Consider the following 13,622-nt stretch of genomic DNA (forward strand, 5'->3'; position numbering starts at 1 on the left):
ACCAATGACTAGAAAATACCTAACTAAGGAGCATTTCATTAGACCAGGGTCTGCAGCTGAATCATTAGCATCACCTAGAAGGCAGTTTCCCCTCCTGTCTCTGCACCCAAGGGGGGAGTTTGGATCACAAAATTCGGAAGACCATTGATCTGTGCGACATGCCTGCCACACACAACCTCTTTCATAAGCATGGTATTTAACTACCAGAATACATGGTCATTCCTGCAGACACTGAGAAGATTCATACATGACCTGTGTATTTTCTTCTTCTCCTAGAGAGTAGTCAATGGACTGGAAGAAGTATTGAGACTCTACTCTTGATAGTTGTGGGAAGAGTTTTTAATCACTTACAACAACCAGAATGTTCATCACCTGGCTTGAGAAAAAAAATCTCATCCTTTAACAACAGTAAACTTTCTTGCAGATTGCTTTCTGCTATGCTTGCAGAATTATAATAGAGTATGATGGAATCACCGTTTTGGGCTTTCAAGGAAGACTGCCATGACTTTCTTTGTTTAAGGCAAAAGAAGAGTAGAAATCCTGGAACTCTTTTTCCTTGAGTGAAATGGGCTGTAGATAGTGGAGTAAATGACTACCCAGGACCTGCAAACAGACATCTTCATAGAGGACAAGTTACAGGCTATAAGTAAAACCTTGGAGGACACAGAACAGCCACGAAAGCCCTCTCTGAACTTGTCTTCTGTGTATCTTCTGTAACCCATATCTGGGTTGAACCTGACTTCTGAGAAAACAGGCAGCCAAACTGGACATGTAATTTTTCTGTGAATTATGAAAATAAGAGGTCATGAAGCTCTGTTTTTTCCTATCCACTCACAGCAGTTCTGATGCCTCTCTAACACAAAGGTTAAGGCCAAAAGCTTCTTCCTCTGCCCACAAAAAGAGACATAAATTTGCATTTGAATATAAAATTTAGAACATTTACTTATCACAAAGAAAATAATTGTGTGATTATATGACAGGGATTATGAGTTTAATCATCTTTCCTCTTCCCCTGCATGACATATATATAAGGCAGTACTGCATTCTTAAGGGAAAACCAAGAGGGAACTTCAGCTGGTTTATTTATGCATTATAATCACAACAGCAATGAGTTTTTAAAAGATAGCAGTCCCTGGGAAAGGAGTCCAGCACAAAATTTGTCTGATGTAGCATGCTCTACTATGTCATTCCTAAAATCTTGGCATTTACGATCCCTGTTCATCAGAAACACCATAAATGAAATAGTTTAGCATGTTCTTTTGCTGCTATATTTTTTGTCCTCTAGGGGGAGATCAGCAATGCTGGACTTCATTTATTTCTCAGGATCAGAAAGGAAAAGGTATCCTAGTATTAGACACAGTGGTCAAAGTAATGAGGTTAATAAAGTTGAGGGCTTTTTGCAACAGAATGAAAAATTCCATATTTAAACAGATCGCTCCCACCACACAGAATAAGATGCCTTTTGTTCAGAGATTTACCATGTTTAATTAGTCATTTTTTCAGTATCTTAACCATGTATTCAGTTAAATAAAGTAATAAACAAAAGTGTTCAAAGTGAGGCAATACTGTCTTTATGTTATTATTAAATTGTGATCAGATATCTGTGGGACATGGAAAACTAAAAATAAGTACATAATCTTTTCTTCTCTAGCAAAATTTTAGTGCCAAATTCTGCTCTCAGGTAAATTTCTGTAAAGCATTGTTCATAACAGCATCACAATAGAAGGGTATGTTCATGGTTTTAAAAAGTGCCAAAGGTCAGTAGTTGTTCTTGTATCTTAAAGGCTCAGCACACATCAAGTGGAGCCGTGGAGCCATGGAGCCATATCACCTCACTGCCCTACTACATTTCAAGAAATAATTTGGCTATTTTTTTTTTAACTTCAATTTGCCTGTACCAACAAATGAGAGCACAATTTGGCTGCTTTCTCAGGGAAAAGGAAGCCAACCAAACATGACTTTCACCAGGCCTCAGTTTTTGGCCCCAGATTTCAACATACACTATTACAGCAATCAAAAGAACCATAGAAATTACTTATTTTACTGTTCCTTAACACGTATCACACAGTTCTGCAGCAAGCAGAATCACAGATGAACCTCAGAACATACAGAGAGCACAACTACTACACTGGACATGAAAAGGAAATTTTATTAAACATGTTTACATAACATGAGTTGGAAGTTCATTTAAAAGCACAGGGGAGTGTTAAGACAAGTGGTCAAAATAGAAAGATACTATCGAATTATAGCTAGTTGGTTTTTGTCCACTAAGACAGAACAGGATCTAGTAGTAGTGCACCAATGCTTGAGTTCTTCCTGCTCAGCAGGTCGAGCAGTAACCAATCTGTGCCCTATGGAAAGATGGGCAGAATAATTCCCATGTGTTGAGTAATAATAAATAGTTCGCTTGGTGCAGGCAGTATGTCTATGAATTAAAACCTAGTGTGTACACAGTTTCTACATGTGTTACAGCCCCACAGTAGGATTCTACACCAAAATAGTTATTAGAAGGAATTTGGTCCGTACTACATCACGTTTTCCATAGGGTAAAAAATAAAGTCCATCTATAGACATTTAGCACCAGACCCACAGACCTAGCCTGGCTAAAACCTGCAAAATGTCTATAAGAAAAATGGATGGCTTAGATTTCTTGGTTACTTCAGTATAGTAATTACGAGCAAACTGTACAAGTACATGCAACATACAAGCTGGCCTATGTGGAACTAACATACATTATTAAATAACCTTTTTCATCTCTTTTTACAAAACGTGCATGCAGCTTTGAACAGTTCCAAGTCATGCTGCTCTATTTGTGTGATCACAAAATTGAATGGCCTGTAAAAGGAGGGGAAACATATCAATGCACCTGCAGGAATCTGCAGTTCTTTGCACATTTACAGAATATCACAAGGGATTTCAAGGCCAAGAAGAACTCAAATGAATAAAAAGCAAATTGAAATTTGATTTTTTTTTTCTCCAAAAAGTAAGATATCTTGCGTTAAAAAATCAAGCCTTGTGCTTGCATCAATCTCAAAGAAATGTAAACTAAAATTTGGTAAAAACATTAGTAAGTGCAGAATATTTCAACTGGAATCTCCAGTGAAACATTGAACAACTCATACCATGCTCTATCCAGGGCAGACAGGTGCGTCTGAAGCGACACACATCAGAGAAGCCTGGGTACAGCTGAAAGTGTCATATGCTCAATTCATTCCTGGTCAACATTTTGGGAAGTCAAATATACATTTATACACAGAAACATAAGTATTTCCTCTCCAATTCTAGGAGGAAAATTGCATTACCAGTAACATATTCAATGTCAAAATTAAGACTAAAGCTGCTTTATACCAGTCCCCAGCAGTAGTTGCAGAATTCTTCAAAATTCTTCCATGCAAAACATCATAAACAGAAAAGTTATAATATATATATATAATGCAAACATATCTGCTTTTTACAAAGAAAAAGTGGCACTGTGATGATTTTTATTTTTAAGAATATAACTTAGATTGGTCATTTGTTCTGGGTTCCCACATGAAAGACTTGTAAGTACCAGAACTGAGGAAAGATTTGAACTCGCTGGAATTGTAACTGTGGCTGTTGAACACTTTAACGATGCTTACAGAGATATGCTTCAGCCCTTTTTTGTTTGGTTTAGAAAAAGAAAGGAAGGGTCTCTGTTAGCATTGTGAGGACTTCTACAAAACTAGCAGAATCACGTGGCAAAAAACTAGTGGAAGTGACAAGTACAGAAAAACTGCTGAAACACCAGGAAGGTAACACTGCTTGAGGGCTCTCTCAAAATGTGAAAAAACAACATTGTTAACAGAGTGAGAGCTTCCAGTTTGGGTCATCTTTGACTTAGGTCGAATCTGAATGTCTCTCTCTTTTTTTCTTTTTCCTTTCTTTTTTCTTTTTTTTTTTTTTTAATCATTATAAGCATCAGTGGTAGCTGCTAATAGATTAGCTGTATGTGATATACCTTTGTTCTGCCAATTTAAGCCATCTCTCAACAGACAGACATATGTTTGGATAACTACTACAAGCAAAAACAGAAGTGATTGTCTTTCTCCAATAGTGTTTCTTGACCATGTGAATATCTGGTTCCAATTGTTATCCTGGGTGATGTTTTTGAATAGACAGCACCTGCTACTATGATCTAATGCAGGGAGGCCCAGTGGAACTTTCCAGGGATGACTGGGAAGCCCTACGTGTCAGGGGAGTCAATGTTGGATCCACTAGCGATGAAGGTGGAAATAATTTATACCAGCCTATTACCACGCTGGACAGATCCAGTTCCTCCAGAAGGATCTGGGCAACTCCCATGAAGCATTTGTGGTCCATTCGGCCATAGTCTCCCCAGACTATTACCTGGAAGAACATAAAATTAAGGTTCATTATTGTCCCCAAATCCATGCTTATACAGGGTTATATGCTTAAACATGTGGTTATGTATGTTTGCTCTTGCTATTATTTGTGTTAGCATAAGGAAAATGTTATTCTCAAGAGTGAATGACTTCTTCCCTTTCATGGGAAAACCTCATGGCAGGACAGGAACAAGAGTCAACAAAAGAGAAATGTTTAATGCAGTAAGACATTTTTCAAGTCTGAAACTACAAGCCACAAGGATGTCCGTAATGGTATTTATAGAATTAAATGCTTAGTGAGTTGGAATGGATTTACACATACTGGTTAAATTTAAGTAAACATGCAAGTGATTCCCCACTATTACAGCAATTGCAATTCCCCACTATTACAGCCTAAAATGGGATTAAGAAGAAACTGACCTGAAGGACTTTACCCTGTGGACTTTCCTCAAAAACCAGTGTCTGTTGGTACAGAGGATCAAGCGTCTTCCTTGCAATTCTTGTCTTCTTCTTAGCTATACATGCTCCATTTTCCAGTAAATACACTTTAACATACGGAGCTGCAAACAGAACATTAAGAATGTTATGTTTGGACTTACAGTGCACATCTGAAATGGAAAACAAATGCCTTAAAAGGAAGCAGAGTGGAAAGAAAATGACACATGTTATTTTCATTTTATATAATCTGAATACTGAATACAATTATATTCATAAAAAAGATGGCACAGCCCACAAGAAATCAATTTGATTTTTATAAACTTTCAATGTAATTATCTAAGATGTTACTAACAACACTTCATGTCAGTCATTTTAAAAACATTTTCTTTTTCCAGGAGTTAGCTGTCACTGACAGCTATTCTAGATTCTCTATGAGTGCTTAGGGGTCAGACATAGTTCAAAGCAAAAGGAATCTTTAAGACTCTGCCACTCCAATGACACAGACACAAATTGCTCTTTCATCTTTAGCTCCTAAAGAGATTGCAAAGTACCATTTTCACTAAATGTTATTTAAAAGAACTGTTCCAGGAGTTACAATAAGCAGTGGCTGGGGTATTGATTCTAAATCAACTCTAATAATTGTTTCTATAAATCACTAGAGCTTCAACAAATGTCCTTATAAAATGACACAGTATTATTACAATATACATTATGTAAATTATTGACACTGACAGTAACACTAGCACAAGCTGCTCCCTTCTTGAAGCATTGTTGTGTACAGTTTTTTCCATACCTGGGGTAGATTTGGAGCCAGGTTTTTGTGTGAGGCCACGGGCTCGAATGACTTCTACTTCTAACTGGCCTTTTTTATCCACCATTCCAATCTGGATGTCACCTGAGAGGGAGAAGAAAGAAGCCCACATTTTAGAGAAGCATAACAGAGGAGATAAGGTATAAGAGTGAGAAAGAGAAAGACTAGTTTTATATTATTCTTCTGTATTACTGTGCTTGTTGTGTCTCCTGATGATCCCTTTAGCTTCTCCATCCTTAAACAAGGACTAAATAATATATATTTAGGGGGCATGGTTCCCTCTCTTGGTATACAGTTCATACCAGGTAAAAAGAAGTACTTTTTCTTCAAGAGTCTCCACCAAGCACACAGGTGACAATTTTTCCATTTTTATCAATATTCCACACACATTTTTGGTGGGACTAAAATGTCACAACATGTTAAAAAAAGAAACTACTTTCATTTCTAAACAGTCAAACTTGTTTCCTTGCCTGAATTTTGACAAATGACATTTCCTGCAGAAAAAGGACACTGCTTACTCTGAGACCAAGCACTGTTCTGATCTAGATCAATAAAATACAAGGGCAGTAAACTAAGTACTGATGCTCAAAAATATTGTATCTCTATGCTTTATATATCATGGAATCAACTGAGTAGAAATTTAACTTAGATTAAAATAGATAAAAATAGGCCATTTAGAATAAAAAATGCACAGTATGACATGAGCAGCTACATGACACTTGAGCAAATAAATGAACTTCATCCAGGAAATACATGAATACATATATATCTGATATGTAAGCTCTGATTATCTAAAAAAAAATCCCAGATAGTTGATCCTGAACTATAGAATTTGGAGTCTGGATTTAGAGAAACAGCATTTTGAAATTAATTGGGTGTGAGATTTTCACATGTTTCTCTAACAGCATATTAAAGCATTGTATATACCTTGGTATGTGAGGTATGACAGAACAGCAACAAAGACTTTTATCCATTAAACTTTGCTTGAATAAAAACAGTCATGGTTTGCACTAAAATAGTTCCGAGGAAAATTCCAACAAGCCTTTTTAAGAGCACATTTCTGTATCTCATATCCAAAATCACATTTCTGTATCTCATATCCAAAATAAAACATGCAACAGGTAACCAGAAGGGGGGGCGATAATCCAAACATCTTCAGATCATCACTAATGAAAGGATACCACAGATCTTCTAAAAATTGTTTAAAAACATGGTGGAGTGCTTTTAGTGGGCCAAAACTTGAGCCTATAGTAGATGGAGTTCTAAAAAAAGTCAAAATAAACGTCTTATTCAAGTTATCTGCAGAAAAATCTTAAGTTGCAAAACAAGATTAAAATAAAGAAACAGAAGAAATGTAGACACTTATATGTATGCCAATAAAGCCATTTAGATATTTATTGGACAAATAATCTCACTAATACATTTTCTTCTAAAATAATAATAAAAATGTTAATTTAATAAATTTGATGTTTATGAATGCTTTAGTAGCAGTCATTTGGATTTATACAGCAAGTTTTCCTAAGAGGGTCCTCAGAGCATTCTCAATATAGTTTTCCTTCTGCTCATAAGTTGAGAAGGGAACACTGTCTTTTGCAATTTTTTTTTTCTTTTTCTCTCTCCTTTTTCAGAGGTGTCTCTGTTTGGGAAATGAATTACTGGTTTACCAAGACAGTTGTATTGAAGCACTGGCCATTTATAATTTCCATCAGGAGAAGTATTATTACACTAGTGGATCAAGGACTCCTCAATTAACATCCTAAAGCAGGTCTAAGAAGTGCTTATATATAAGCCCAAAAAACTCCAACCCCAAATGCGTCCAAAGATACTTACACAGTGCTGCACTCTTGTACTCCTTACACAACTCATACCCTGTTCATAAAGAAGCTACAGCTAATGATGCTAAAGGAAATTACAGACTGGTCTGGAAAATAGAGAAGATCACAGATAACCCCCAGCAGCTGTTGTAGAAAAGGACTTTGTGTCTCTCATGACAAGCATTGGCTTTATCAGTGACTGATTATTGGTCATCACAAATGTTTCCAGAAGTTTCACTTTCTGGAGTGAGACAAACTAAACTTGGAAAAAGTGCAGTTTGGCCAGAAACCCTTTGTCACATCCAATATACTCTGTGTCAAGTAAATACGAACTCTAAACAGCTGAGATTTTGCAGTGAGCTATGACTGGTGAAACCACAATAATTTTGTGAAGCCAGAAATTTTGTTTGTAAAACCCCTATCTTCAAATTGCAAGTAAGATTAGCCAGTACCTCAAACGGAGCAAATAGTTTCTCACCCCACTTTGGATACTGCCATGATAAGAACACCAGTGACTGCAGATGGGACCTTCATGTTGACAATGAAGGAAGACACTTGGTAAAAGTCCTTTTGTTGCTGTAGTCTGGCAGTGTGTGCATTAGCTAATTGTCCTGTTATTCATTTAACAGAGGAGAACATATCATTCTTACCCATGGCAGGGGTTGCTAGTGTTTGTCGGCCCACTAACTGTGCAGGTCCCAGTCCATCAAGGAAATCACTGAACTGACTGTCAGCGCCCAGCCGTACTCCAGGAAATATTAAGCTGAAACAAAATAGAAGCTGGTTAAGTATAAGAACAGGATTAACTTCTGTCATCCTACAGTATTTACCTCAAAAGTACTGCTATACTAGGCAAGCAGCTCAGGATGCACAACCACAAATCATTCTGCAGTGTCAGGAATGAGATGTTTCCCATGGACCCCAAAGCAGTGTAGAGAAACTGCACATCAGCTCGAAATAGTCCATAAAATAGGTCTTGCTAAGGAGGTCTTCAGGAGCAGTGAAGAGCTTGATAGGTAAATAGACTAAGAATGACCTTGTATGAGAAAACATAAAAAGCTTCATGAATTTGCATAGCCTATTCTTCATTAGTGAGTGTGTGATTTACATTGATCCAAACCCCATCAGCATCAGTTAGAACAAACAGGCAAAACAGATGTATACACTAAATTAATCTGATTGCTCCAGCTGTTTAATGAAGCAGTAAACTGGCAGGTAGTAGCAGTAGTGGTGATTAGAGGTAAACCTAACGCCACTCTCTAGCCAAAATATTCTGGCAGACAAATTTGGATCTGCAGTTGCTACCCACCCCTCTGTCATGATACAAACTGAACTGTAACATCAGCACAGTGTATATGGAAACATTCAAGGCCAGGTTAGACAGGGCTTTGAGTAACCTCATTTTGAAGATGGCCCTGCCCAGGGCAGGGGGTTAGACTAAATGACTTTTACAGGTCCCTTTCAACTCAAACTATTCTATGATGCTATAATGTGTACTTAGCCAAGCTGCTTTCTTATATTCCATAGTGCCCACTTTTTTTTAATAGATATACAGTCTCCAAAAAATAACAAAAGAAAAAAAAACAGAGAGAGAAGGAGTGATCCATGGTGGGAAGACTCAGCTTTGACTTCCTTATAACAATTATGAGAAATAAAAGAACAGACTCTGAACCAAGTCTAGACAATGTATTCCCCAGCAGGCCATCCACCACTCTATGTCCTCTTCTTCCTCAAATAAAATTCCCTATTAGACTGCAAAAATAATAACAAACTTCCTAGTAAAACCAAAAGCATCTAGTATTAAAAGCTTTGATTTCTGCACATCAGGCTTGTGTGCTTCAGCCATTCCATTCACAGTTCTTTGCAAACCCAGCAGTTGCACAGAAAAAGTCCATTCCTCTCTTGAAGACTAAATGTTCATTGATTGTCTGTGACTGAAGCTGGTCAGAAAATATAGAATCATAGAATAGCCTGAGATAGAAGGGACCCACAAGGATCATCAAAGCCTGACTCCTGACCCTGCACAGGACAGCTCCAAAAATCTCACCGAGTGCCTGAGAGCATTGTCCAAATGCTTGCTTCTTGAACTCTGTCAAGCTTGTTGCTGTGACCACTTTCTGGGTAGAAAAACTTTTTCTAACATCTAAGCTAAATCTCTCCTGATTCAGCTTCATGCCGTTCCCTTGGCACAGTGTTTTTCTTTAGAAAACTCTTTGTTTTCCAAAAGGTAAGCTTTTTCACAGAAATTTAGTTTTAAATTCTTTTTTTTTTTTTAATATGGTTTCTTTAGATGGAGGAGGAAAAGAATCTCAAGGTCTCCAGTAAAACACCAAGATACGATCTGCTTATCTCCCCAGTGGCACTATCCTTTCACTCTTGCCTCTGCTTTGAGATGTTTCTTGCTTGTTTCATTGGCCTTTTTTCCCAAAATGTGTTACATTTTGCCACAGGTTGACTAACAACATTGAAAACATTCACTTGAGATCACACTTCTGGCTATATATGTGATAATAAACTTTGTAAGTACACATTCATCTTAATGTGTATTACTTCTAGTTCATTAAACTCCAGTTAAGGGTCAAGCAAAAGAACATGACAAGGTACCCAGGGTGCAAGCACTCTGTTCACTTTTCAAGCTTGCTTTCCTCACTGCCTTACTCAGAGGCTGATTCTCAAATCAGCAATTTATGGTTCTACCTTTCTGTCCTGCAGATGCCTTCTGTGACCTCCAGATCCAGACCTTGGCTGCCCAGCCCTGCCAAATCTATTTACACACAATGAGAGTGGAACAGAGGATTAAGCTGTTCCACTGAAAATGTCCTCACCCTTGGTGCTGGGCTCCCACCTCTCCTCTCCACTGCTAACCAGGGAAACAAGCTCCTCCAGCTCCTCCCTAAAGGGTCCAGTTTATTGGGCCCTTTGTCACCAAGGTGAGTAACTGGTGCCCTAAAGATTGACACTCCAGCATAGAGAAGGGAAGGAGGATGGCAGGGTGGAGTGTTGAAAGGGTAAAAATCAAGGAATCATAATGGGGAAAACATAGTGATATTTTACTCTTGTCCCTCATTCTTCATCTGATCTTTATCTGCTTTGGTTTTGAATTAGTCGTGATGGAGCCTGTTTTTCTTACATGGCTCTTAAAATTCATAGCATTATCACAGAGCCATAGAATAGTTTGGGTTGGAAGGCACCTTAAAAATCATCAAGTTTTGATGCCTGTGCCCCATCTAACCTAGCTGTGAACACTCCCAATGATGAGCTAATCCACAATTTCTCTGGGCAACCTGCCCCAATGTTGCAAAAAAATTAGAGTGGTGATAAGATCTGATGATGGAAGCACCTTTACACAGATCCTTACCACCACCACCACAGCAATCTTGGCTCTTTGTGCCTCATACAATACGCAGTAGCAATTGTGGTAACACACATATTAAAGCACAAGCATATAAAAAGGTGAAGCCAAAGAAGTCCAAATCTCTCTTTTTTTTTCAAGGTCTATAAAGGTGCATTTACCCACCCCCATTTCCCCCTTCATTTGGGGAGTCATTGTCAGAGAATTCCCTGGTAACCACTACACCTTGACACATGCAGTAGAGTCCCATGAGAACTGTGAGGATGCTGGAAGATTCCTGCACATTTTTCTGTCAGAACTGCCTTTGTTCTCCTTTCCTACATTTCAAATTGTTCAGCACTGAATGGAAACAGCTGCCCCATTCCCCACAGCTGTCTGTCTGACTTCAGCTGATGGGGCAGCTGGGCTCTGTGTTTACAGCTCTTAGTAAGAGACTTGGAACAACTCCAAATTAAACCTTCTTTGTATATAGTATTACTGAACAGAGTTTCATATCACAGGGATTCACATACAACATCTGAAGTTTAACACTGAGGTAATCCAAACATATCTCAAAGAAAAAGTATCCCTGTGTTTTATTTTGAACAATGCAGTCTTAATTTAGTTGTCTTTTGATGAACAAAATGCCTCACTGGGTGACAGTGAAAATAAGAACTCTTAAGAAGTTCTCTCTCAATTTCAATTTCCATGAAATTTGTGTTATGTACCTAAAATAGTTCAGTTTTTCAAATGTTTCAAGAGGAAGAATCTTTACACAGAGACATTCCCTTCAGCTAGACATCCCAAGTAATGGGAAAGAAACTTCTACTACATTAGAAACTTCTCCTGCTTTACTGATATTTTTAATGCCACTTACTTGCCCTCGGAGCTATAACTATTTATGCTGCCGTCAGTGGATTCTCGACTTGGCTGTCGAACCATACGACTTCTCATCTCTGCTGCCATTCCTGTTTCTGTGCTTCTCTGTATCGTGCTCTTTAGCTTCTTGCTGCCAGCCTCTGAAAGGAGAGAAAAAGAAGCAACAGTTAGAATAACTTACAGCAAAGCCTTCCCTTGCAGTTTTCACCCAAGAACGGTGATCTGACTTGGTCATTCCTATTTACTAACATAAAAAGACTATTCTGATTGAAGAAGCAATCTGTCTTCCTCAGTTACAAACTGGAAACGACTTCTCTTTAAAAGGCTGCAACCTGAAGATCTTCATTAGGGCAAACTATTTGAAATTAGATGTCTTGTTAGTAGCCTTTACACAGCTGGAATTGTAGACAGGTTGTGATACTGTCTACTAACCACATACTTGGTAATATACCTCTAGCCACCTTGCTAGGTTGGGTGATTGCAAAAGAAGATACAATTCTCACAGAAAATAAAAAAGGGAAAAAATCCTTCATGCATTCCACAGAAAAATGTTAAATACTAAGATACTTAGTATTGAAAATATAATAATGCTTTTGACATTATCTTACTTCTCACCACAAAATGTCTTCAAAGTAAACAGTAGACTTTACAGAAAGTATGAACTCAGCAGTTCCGAAACAGAAATAATTCTTGGGGAATTTGTTTGGGAAACCACAGAATAGTTAAGCTGGACAGGACCACAGTGGAGCATCTGGTCCAACCTCCCTGCTTCCTAGAGCCCATTGCACAGTATTGTGTCCAAACAGTTCTTGAATATCTCCAGTGAGGAGACCCCACAACCTCTCTGGGCAGTCAGACTCTAGGCTTGCAACTGTAGGATTAGAAAGTAATGTAAATATTTTGAAATAATTTAAAGACTTCATCCATTTGTCAAGCTTCTATCCCATGTCCTTTAAAATGTAATTTGATTTTCACCCAGAAGTTTTCATGCTTCTCTTGCGCAAGAAGAGCTTCCAGTCCTTTACAGGTTGTCTACATGTTATGGCTGATCTAGAGTGAATTCTGCTGTCACATGGCAGAAATTACTCTCTAGATGATGATAGTTGTTCTCAATGATCTTTAAATTTCTTCCACCAAAGCTCCCATGTGATATAATAACATGTGTTGTCTTCAAACTCGGTGTCCTGGTCTTTTTCATTTAGTTCAAAATAGTATCCAAAGTTAAATGGGTAACATCACTTTCTCTCAGAAGGCAGTAGATTTGACAAGGTTTCACATAAGTACATGCTACAACATTCTTCTGCATTTGCTCCTTCATTTCAGTGTTCCTTTATTCACCCCTGGAAAGTCTGCATGCAACTTTTTTCAGGGAAACAGATGAAAAAGCAAAAATTTCTTCCATCTCCACCTGCTGTGGAGACTGAATTGCTCTGAAAAAATTTTCACCTTCCTGTTGCACATTGTTGATGTTTGAAGCTGACAGATCTTATTCATCACAATAAAACTTCAGACTTTTGTAGCCCCCACACAGCCTGCCCATTCCCCAGGGTGTTTAAACATGCTGTGGACATTAGCTGGCCCTTGCTCTTTGGGTCTGCAGAGCTGGCCAAGGTCAAGGAGAAATCATACCATGCAGATGTAAGAGTAACCTCTTTAAAGCTCTCAGGGAAACAGCAAATATGGCCAAAGTGAAAGAATTACTATATTGGGCTCAGAGGAGACATGCCCACAGTGAAAGGGGCTGAGGTTTCCCTCTTAAGCTTTTTGGACCGGGGTTTGTTTCTCTGTGGCCACTAAGCCGCACCCAAAAGCCTCTGTGTGGAAGAGATCAGCTACTTCCACAGATCCTTTCTCCCTTCTGAGGCCAACAGCTCTGAGGTTTTCCTGTGGGCCACTGCAGCTCATCCACATTGCCAGTCCTCGGTCAGCTGAAAACACATTAACCAGTGCTGCTAAATGTGAGGTAGAGTAGTGTAGGCAAGGTA

General features: G+C 38.3%; 1 protein-coding gene across 3 annotated transcripts in view; it reads right to left on the reverse strand.

The window, feature by feature from the left end:
• Positions 1–2,129: 2,129 nt before the first annotated feature.
• Positions 2,130–13,622, reverse strand: part of LOC128785029 (regulating synaptic membrane exocytosis protein 1-like) — a 160,186-nt gene continuing 148,693 nt past the window's right edge. For all 3 annotated transcript variants that reach the window (XM_053937106.1, XM_053937107.1, XM_053937108.1), the window contains 5 exons: positions 11,636–11,777; positions 8,078–8,190; positions 5,596–5,697; positions 4,785–4,924; positions 2,130–4,368 (listed from right to left, as the gene is read on the reverse strand). In XM_053937106.1, coding sequence (XP_053793081.1) covers positions 4,150–4,368; positions 4,785–4,924; positions 5,596–5,697; positions 8,078–8,190; positions 11,636–11,777 — 716 coding nt within the window. In that variant the 3' untranslated portion in view covers positions 2,130–4,149. The remainder of the gene's footprint in view (positions 4,369–4,784; positions 4,925–5,595; positions 5,698–8,077; positions 8,191–11,635; positions 11,778–13,622) is intronic.

This window comes from Vidua chalybeata, chromosome 3, assembly GCF_026979565.1.
Source record: "Vidua chalybeata isolate OUT-0048 chromosome 3, bVidCha1 merged haplotype, whole genome shotgun sequence".
In the NCBI taxonomy this organism is placed as follows: Eukaryota; Metazoa; Chordata; class Aves; order Passeriformes; family Viduidae; genus Vidua; species Vidua chalybeata.